Source organism: Rhipicephalus microplus, chromosome 7, assembly GCF_043290135.1.
Source record: "Rhipicephalus microplus isolate Deutch F79 chromosome 7, USDA_Rmic, whole genome shotgun sequence".
Classification (NCBI taxonomy): domain Eukaryota; kingdom Metazoa; phylum Arthropoda; class Arachnida; order Ixodida; family Ixodidae; genus Rhipicephalus; species Rhipicephalus microplus.
Window position 1 is genome coordinate 21,788,848 of NC_134706.1, and position 9,159 is coordinate 21,798,006.

Genomic DNA, 9,159 nt, shown 5'->3' on the forward strand with positions numbered 1-9,159 from the left:
GTGATTATAGTAACAGGGAATATTACATTGTTCTTGGTTATATTACATTTCACCTACAAAGTGGAAACCTGAAGGCTTACAAAGAGGGTTAAGCTTAAATTGAGGACAGCGCAGCGAGCGATGGAAAGGAAAATGATAGCTGTAATCTTAAGAGACAAGAAGAGAGCAGAGTGGGTCAGAGAACAAACCGGGGTTAAAGATATCATAGTTGAAATCAAGAAGAAGAAATTAACATGGGTTGGGCACAAAGCACGTAGGCAGGATAACCGCTGGTCATTAATGGTAACTGAATGGTTCCCAGAGAAGCCAAACGCACGATGGGGAGACAGAAAGTTAGGTGGGCCGACAAGATTTGAAAAGTTCGCAGCTATAACGTGGCAGCCGAAAGCACAAGACCGGGTTCATTGGCGAATCATGGGAGAGGCCCTTGCTCCGCAGTGGGCAGAGTCAGGCTGATGATGAATAAGTTGCGGGTTCTTAAGCAATGCTGTCAATTATGACTTAATGGTACCTCAAAAACGTAGTTGCACTGGGGTAGTTAGAAACAGCTGTTCTGCTTGCGCAGGCATTAATTTCCTTCTAGTATCATTCCTAACGATTAAGAAGCTAATGCAGATGGGGAGTGGTTACGCTTTTGATATCTGCTGTTAAAGGAACACCAAAAAGATAAACGATTTTACACGTATGATATAATACAATTTACCAAGCCTTAAAACATCACTCTTACCACGACATGACACTTCGTAAGCAAGAAAGCGTGCGAAAAGAAAATACGACTCGCGACGGCACTTCGAGATTCCCGAACCATACACCAAGATGTCAGAGATCTTGAAGTCGTCTACTGGGTCCCTCGTAGCTCTTAATCTATAAAAATGTTCATCGTCCTCTGTGGGCGCTATAGACCTAGCATACTAAGCTTCGGAAAACTTTCATCGAGCCAATGTCCCAAAAATACGAAAAATACAGGCCGACATTTTTGACGTCACGCGCGGATGTTAAGGCGCAAAATTTTTTTAAATAGAACTTCAACCTTCATTTTTTTTTCATTTGAAATACTTCAAACCCACATTTCGGCTGAACGAGCATGGGCTTCACATACAATGCAAAACTACATATACAAGCAACGCAACAGGGAAACACAAGACAAAACGAACCGTGAAAATTAGTAGGACAACAATTTTATATATAGGGCCATCAAGACATATGTAAACAAGGAAAGTAGAAGCGGTAAGAACTAAGGGTGCTCTGAAAGCATGGCCCTGAAAATCACTAACAAGGTCATGAGAGCTGAATGTTCCATTTGGCAAGGAATTCCAATCCCCAACCTTACAAGGCTAATAAGGAGCTTACAACAGTCGGACATGGCAATAGTGTTCTCCGAGTGCAACTTGTCAATCTAAACCAAGTCACTGTTTTTCTTTGGTGTCTCTCTAAAGGAAAAGCTGAAGCATCCTTCAGGCTTCAGGAACAAATATTTCAGCCATTCTCGGCCGTACCTGTTTTCCGCTTCGCGGCGATTGGTTCCTCGGACTCTACAGGTGGCGGCGAAGCCTTGCTGCTTGATGGAATAGCCAGCTCCTCATTTCTGTCCGGCACCGCTTTCCTCTGGTTCATCTCCTCTTTATAATAATGAAACATGGCATTAGTGTTCTCAGAGTACAATTTGTCAACCTAAACCAAATCATTGTTTCTTTTTAGTGTCCCTTTAAACGAAAAGCTGAAGCATTCTACAGAGTTCAGGAACAAGTATTTTCGCCATTCTCAGCCATACCTGTTCTCCGCTTCCCCCTGACCGGTTCCTCAGACTTGGCAGGCGGCAACGAAGACTTGCTGCTTGACCGAATGGCCAGCTCCTCGTTTTTCTCCGGCACCGCTTTCTTCTGGTCCGTCTCCTCTTCCTCATCGCTGTCGGTGATCATGCGGATGCGCCTCCTTGTCGGTGCCTTCACGGGGGATGCGTCGTGACTGCACAAAAAAAAGGTGAAACAGTAAAGTCTTATCGATGCTGTCTTTAACGGGAAATTAAAAACGAGACGAATAATTTTAGCAAGGATGCGATGCTCGTCCAGTGCCTGCAACCATAGTTTCCCGAAATTACCAAGAGCCGTTGTGGCTCAGCTGACAAAGTGTCGGACGCATTATTCGAAGGTCACAGGTGCGGTTCCTGCCCACGGCAGGTTATCTGGTCATCCACTTTTTTTCACATTTACATTACAATTACTTCTAATATTATCCCCTATAGTTTCCTTGGCATGATTGTCTGCTAGGCCTGATTAATATAGTGTCTAACTATATTTTGCAGTCATTTACGTCTTAACTAATACTGTGAATGAATTGGTGTGAACAAGCACCTGGGGCACCAATACATGTAATGGGCATCAAATGAAATCGGCAAATACGTTTTCAGAAAAAAAAATGCTTGGCCGAAATAAATCTTTTGTTTTCTGCGATGTTTCTCGCTTATTTTACTGCACTAATGTTTAACCGCGTTACTGCCAGTTGTGATTGTGTTTACCGATTGTGAAACCACAAGCGGCAAAGAAAATCCGTTCCCACTTTCTTCGCCCGTGTCCTTCGTAGCGCGTAACATGTTTCGTCAAGCTCATTTGTGTTTTAATCATGAGCGTGGCGAGTGTGAAGTAGCATAGCGGGGCAAAGTTTGTAAACAAGACATCCGGCAGCTTGAAACTGCGGAAATTTCGACGCTCAGCGGCGCGGTCTCTGCGTCAACTTCGTCTAACGACCATCGCTCACCCGTTGACATCTTTCTCGGGTGACGATGTAGCATCAGCCGCGGGAGGTTCTTCCTTCACGGCCTTAGGCGGTTCTTCCTTCACGACTTTCGAAGCCGTCGACGTCTTGAAGAACGATCTGCGGGAGGAACAAACGGCCAGACCGTGGCGATCGCAGCCGTTAATCAGTGACTCGCTGCAAGCGGAGACCACGATACAGCGCCAAAAGCCAGTAGCTCGCGACGAGCACATCCAAAGAGCGCGCACGGTCGCGCCCATTTTTTTGTTTTTCAGGCCCGAAAATCGAGCGAGCCGAAGCTGTCCGCTTCGGCGCGCATCGATCGGACGCGACTCTACTTACGATATCTTCTTCTGAGACATGTCGTTAGAAAGATATTTTGTCTTCGCCACCTAATCGTCACAAGAAACTTAAGACACGGGCACCCATCAAGCAAACTGCGCCAAAGCTACCGAGAGCGCGCCAAAAAAGTCACGTGACACTAAGGATACAACTGCTTATATATTTTTTCTAAATATTAATTTTAGAAAAGTCATTAGTTATACTTTGACTTCGTTGCCGTGTCATACAAATATTTTGTGCAGTTTCAAAACAATTTTTTTGTCTTTTTGGGAAAGCAAACAAGTTAAAAGTTGTACGATTGCATTCGAACAAAATTTTCTTAACTTGCTTTGCTTATCACGAAATGCTCATAGCGTAATAGAACGTGCAAATATAAACATATTTGAGCCTGTGTTTGTGTACACTAAACAGTCTAAATCCACTATGTCGTGTTGAGTTTTAAGCACCCCATAACACACCATAACACTTCTACAGGCCGCAAATGTGAGTTGGCAACAAAGGTTTCTCTTAAACATGGCGGCGCGCATGGGATTGTCCTCTTGTCACGTTTTGCTTGTGATGCACGTTTGAAAAAAACGTGAAAAAAATAACCCGATTTGTAGAGCCCTCGCTGCGCCGGCATGCCCGCAGGCCGCTGAGTCCAAGATGACTTCGATCGGCGAACCGTTCGTGCTCGCCACGGTGACGAACGAAGTGTTCCGCGGTGGCTTTTGCGTGCAGCCGGGTCCCCCGGAGTCGTCGTCCGTGATCGTGACCCACGGCCAGCTGTCGGCATCGCTGGTTGAACTGGAAGGGCGTCCCTTCAATATCAGGACGTGGCACACGTCGCACGCCGAACCTTTTACGTGCCCCGTGGTTTACGACGCGCTACGAGCCCGCTACGTGGCCGCTAGCCGCGACAGCGTGCTGATCCTGCCGGCCCAAGATGACGCCGGCGCGGAGTCAACACGTGAGCGTGTCTCCGTCCGAGACCATGTCTTCGCGGTTCTGCACCGAACAGGCGGTGAACCTCTGATCGTGCTCGACAGCGGAGTCTGTGCGACCCTAACTGAACTTCAGGGCTCGCCGGGCAAACGTTTTCGTTCCAAAAAGTCCCGGATATGCGGAGACGACGAAGAACTGGTGAGCGTGAAAGCGGCCGCGGAAGGCGGCCGCAACGGATTGCCGACGTTGCTGCTTGTCGTCTCCGCAAAGGCCTCGGCGTCTTACAAGTGTCGTCTATTTCGCGTCGGAGACGCAGAAATTGAACAGATATCGGAGAGTTCGATCCCGAAACGCGACAAAGCCTCCGTTTGCCTTTTCAATGGCGATCTACTCAGCTTAGGTGAAGACGGGTCGTTGCAAGGCCGTAAGCTGCCGTTAGGCGGTCATCGCAAACCGTTTATCGCGGCTTTGGACGATAGCCGGGTACTCGTAGGCCTTGGAGACAGTGTTCTCGTTTGGAACGTCAGGTTCGGCACGACGGAGGCGTCCAGGACTTTGGAAGGGCAGCAGGCGACGGCGGTCAAGCAGTGGGCGCTCATCAGAAAGGACCTGGCGTGCTTTGTTGTCTCCGGTGGTGGTGTGGCCGGCAGCAACAACGTGATGTGCGTGTCGGTGAAGCTGGGACGCCCTACGCTATGCCAGGTCGTCGGTCTTGGAGCCCGAGCCGGAGGCGGCGTGCTGACAACGGCGTCGGAGGTCGCGGCGAAAGTCTGTACTGGAGACCCCAACGGCGTGATGCAGGCCTTAGCGCCGGTGAGTCTAGGGGAAATAGTGCTGGTTGAAGCTGAAATTTGGGCTAGTTCGTTCTAACGCGAATACATCTCACTTATGTCGCCCTGTGTGTTTGTCTTTTAGTTCCGCGGGTAAAATGTATTCTCTCGGTTGACTATGAGGAGTGTTTGTTTCGCTATTAATGCATGCATGTTGGTCTGCTTGATTCGATGCAGTGACATGTTTTTGATGCTGCAATAAAACTACAACGCCATTTTTTTGTAAAAAAAAAAGAAGATTCCTTATGATGTGCGACCTTTACAACAAGGTCACCGTGTACCGAATTCTTCTGAAAAACTGCGGTGCATCTTTCCCTGGGCACTTTAACAGAGTGTTGTCCTTATAGCGTTAAGGTCGCTCATAAATTTTTCAGCAATTATATGAGAATTTCTATGATTTCGAAGCTTTTCTTACCCAGTTCGAGTCTTCTGTGTTGTTAGACATTCCACAAGAAATGCTTTACTAAGCCGTGACATGGCCAACTCCTATTTGCAGGCATTAAAGGATGTGTAACAGGTTACATAAGCACCAGCAGCGTCAATTGCTTTAATGAAATAGCCAGGTCAGAAGTACAAAAGGCCATGGTTTGTCATCAGCTCACTCGTGAATTCTATTCTCACACAGGTTGCCGATGCATTGCCAGAACGAGACCTCGTCGCTCTGGTGGGACGTCTGTTCCAAACCGGTGCACCACCCCCTGCTGGCTCCCCTGATATTGCCACGCTCCACAGCCTTCTACGGTGCCCGCACACGTGCGGCACACTAGTTCAGTGCCTTCGCAACAACTTGCACTCCGAACAAGCTACTGCCCTGCTTGTCTATCTGATCGGTGTCCTTGAGAGTTACTCCCTGGCCGATCGTGATGAAATTCCGATCGAAAAAGTGATTGACTGGCTGTCGTGCCTGTTGGATGCTCACTTCAACCGCTGGGCCCTGGACATCGGGCCAATCGCCGTCGGCGATCTGTTGAGGAGACTGTCGACGGCTGTGTCGCACGTTCAGGAAATGTTCGGCGACTTGTGCGAACTGGAGCAGTGGTTGATGCTCGTCCTCGGCAAAACGGACGCACTCGAATTCGAAGACCCGAGCCTGTACACAATAGAGATCTTAGAAATTTGAAGCATCGGGAGTGAGACCTCCTCAAGGAGGGGGTAGAGGGGAGTCAGAGAGTCACTGTGCCAACAGATTCGGGCCCCGGTCCAGTGCTGGATGACCCAGACACGTGGACATCCGAACGAGGCAAAAAAAAAAGAAAAATGGAAAGAACCCTGGCCAGTTACGGAGCTGGCAATCAGGAACGCGAACAGCCGCGCTCGGAAGTCTTGGTGGCGGTCGCCCCCCCCTCGGGATTCTGCAAGTGCCTTTTGAAAGCTCTCAAAGACTGCTGTGAAATAAAGGTGCTCTCCGGGATTTGCACGGGCTGTGTGTTTGTGCCTGCTTTGTAAGAGTCCCCCTACTTTATTTCCTGCTCCCCTATTTTCCGCAATGGTGCACGCAACACTCTTGCCAGTGAAGATAAGGTCGTAAGTTTGTCTGCTGTGATCTGGTGAATGTGTCCAAAAACAGATGCATGATTGCTGAGTTAACGAAGCAGAAATGATTGGGGCGGACTCAATGTCTTGGTTAGCGTGCAAGGTTCCATTGAACAGCTTCCAGCACGTAGCAACATCATGTGCTTCGTGACACTAGCTGGCAAGAAAAGGTGTTTCATACCTGTCATCATGGCTGCAGGTGGAGCTGGCTAACACTTCCAGAAAAGGGCTTCACCTCATAGTTCAGGATGATAGCGCAGAGTTTTTGAAAGCAATCGGGTTTAAGGACAGGGAGGACAAAATAGGCTTTAAGCGGGTAGAAATAACTAGGAGGAGGTTATCTGATTGGTGGCTACAGTCAAGGCACGAGTGAAAATTAAATCCTTCACCGCAATGTGCTACTCCGTAACTCCGCTCTTAAAAAAAAGACAAATCTAGTCTTTGTTCTTTTAAGTGCTTATTACGACTAGGTGGCGTTAGCCGCCGCCCGATCTACAGGGTACAGCCATATCAATCCATTCATCCAGGATTACAACATTAGCACTTAATATAGTAGATGAGCAAATGACTGCCTTTGAAACTGCTCTGCAAAAGCATTGATCATGTTATCCGAAGGTTGCAGGTTTGCTCCCTCTATTCAAAAGTTTGATTTTTCATCCATTTCAGCTTTCCATTTGTGTCATTATTACTGTGCAATTACAAGCTACGGATAACATTCCTTGTACCTTCCTTAGCTTCGTTGTATGCTGGTTTGATTAGGTTACGTTTGTGAAACTGTTTGCACGTTGAGCTTGTTGGTGGTTTTTCGTAGCGGCCAATGGTGAAGTAGATCCAGGACAAGACCAAACTAGTGGGACAGGAATATGCACACAGTCCTGGGGTGGTGTCTTGTGCATGCCCCTGCATTGTTGGTTGGGTCCCATGTTGGATGCATTATACGATTTGTTGTTTGTCGAGATCATGATACCAGCGTACCATCCTTCTAACATTGCGTGAAATCAATGCGCTGTTGCAAAAACGAAACAGGCTAGTGCAGACAACAGTCGGCTCTTTTGCAATGACGTGTTTAAAGTGCACAAATTGAAGCATAACTTGTGTCTTTCATTTTCTGTTACACACACTTTCATTTCCCTGTTACCAGCTTGTATCATAACGTGATTTGTACTAGAAATACACCAGAGCAAACAATTAGCAGCCACATTCACAGAAACATGACAAAGTTATGTAGAGCAGTTGCAAATACCACTTGTTATACTGAAACTCGTGTTTCAATCTGTGACGACTGCACATGGCCATTGCAAAAAATCGCGTTTACATGTATGAGGTTTCAATTCCAATGACATTGCTGTAAGAGGCACCATACTTAAAGAACATGGTAATGGTATGAAACTTTCTGTGATATTTGATTAAGATTTGTGATGCGGTAAAGTGTCAAATGTTTCACCCATAGAGTTTTCCAAAATGAGCTAGAGGGAACTCTGGTGCTGCAATTCTTCAGCCACTATGGGAATGATAGGTAGTACATGGATTTGCCGAGTGTTCGTGCTCGCAAGCTTCTAACGCACTTATGGTTTCGTTTATTGTTGTGCCTTGGTTTCGTTTCCAATAAAAGAACATAGCATTTTAAACTTTGTGAGCTGATTCAAATAGGTCAGTGAGCCTAAAAGGTTTAGGCGGCAAAGTGGAACTGCTCATTGTAGCGATGAAGCGGCTGCAGGCCATGCGAAGCGAAACGGAACCGAAAGAATGAAGATCAGACTAATCCGTGTTGTATCCATCATCTCCATGCCCGCTGATGCACCTTGCATTGCAGCTTCAATATTAACGAGCACCAGAGTTTCTTGTAGTGTACTTATAGGAAACTCTGTGGTTGCACCATCACCTATCTGTGACATTGCCCACTACCGCAGCATGCCTTACGACCCCGCATAGTTATATATTAATATCTCGTTGCATTAACCTTTAGTGTGACAGTAAGCTGGTGGTGTCACTCGTTTATAAGCACATTGTGTTCAAAACGTTCTGCACGAAATTCCACCGTTGCACACCATTATTACGAAAAAAAATTGAGTTGGCGTAACTGTTGCCTTAATTTCTGAGCAGATTGAGGTGAATAGAGTTAGTTCCATCATGATGAAATCTGTAACTCAAGTGTATTGACTACTGCCAGAAGTAACAACCACTCCTTCTGAATCCGGAACCAATGTTGTCAGAGGCGGCAGTGCAACTAGAGAAATTTTAAAAATTGAGAAGTCAGCTCCGTAAGTCATATTGAGGTGCACCTATGGTTCGAATATTAAGCCCCACTGTGCCCGTGGTCCAGTTACAAGAACACATCAATGTTGTGGTATCCACGCATGCTTTTATGCCTCTTCGTGAGAACGGGATGATAGAGGTCACTTATTTTGAGCAAGCTTCGGCTTCGTAGTGACAACAGCACAACAGGATGATGGGGGTCATTTATATAGTTTGGGCAAGCTACGGCTAAACCGAACTGTTCTTAAAAGTTCATAACACTTTTAAAGCCCTGCTTGTCATCCATTCACTATTTTATGTTGCATGGTTATTTATGGGTCAATACAGGCATAAAACAAGGTTAACAATGCTCAAAACTGGTGCAAAATAAACAAGCCAGGTCTGAAATAGCGTAGACTGCGGAAATAAACAAGACTTACTGATGATTACCTAAATTAAAAAAAAAAACACTTCTGTAACATCCGGCTGATGCGTGTACAGCGCCAGAGAGGGCGCCACCACTGCGACAAGCGTGCGATTGTCA

General features: G+C 46.7%; 2 protein-coding genes across 2 annotated transcripts in view; one reads left to right on the forward strand and one right to left on the reverse strand.

Moving 5' to 3' along the window:
• Nucleotides 1-3,231, reverse strand: part of DNAlig1 (DNA ligase 1) — a 40,274-nt gene extending 37,043 nt beyond the window's left edge. The window contains exons 1-4 of the mRNA XM_037431191.2: nucleotides 3,094-3,231; nucleotides 2,755-2,871; nucleotides 1,772-1,965; nucleotides 1,497-1,619 (exon numbers count right to left, since the gene is read on the reverse strand). Of these exons, the coding sequence (XP_037287088.2) occupies nucleotides 1,497-1,619; nucleotides 1,772-1,965; nucleotides 2,755-2,871; nucleotides 3,094-3,113 (454 nt within the window). The 5' untranslated portion in view covers nucleotides 3,114-3,231. The remainder of the gene's footprint in view (nucleotides 1-1,496; nucleotides 1,620-1,771; nucleotides 1,966-2,754; nucleotides 2,872-3,093) is intronic.
• Nucleotides 3,232-3,595: 364 nt separating this feature from the next.
• LOC119180055 (uncharacterized) lies at nucleotides 3,596-6,105 on the forward strand. The gene is made up of 2 exons (XM_037431189.2): nucleotides 3,596-4,830; nucleotides 5,473-6,105. Exons 1-2 carry the CDS (start codon nucleotides 3,739-3,741, stop codon nucleotides 5,965-5,967), a joined length of 1,587 nt encoding a protein of 528 aa, XP_037287086.2. The 5' UTR covers nucleotides 3,596-3,738; the 3' UTR covers nucleotides 5,968-6,105.
• The last annotated feature ends 3,054 nt before the right edge of the window (nucleotides 6,106-9,159 follow it).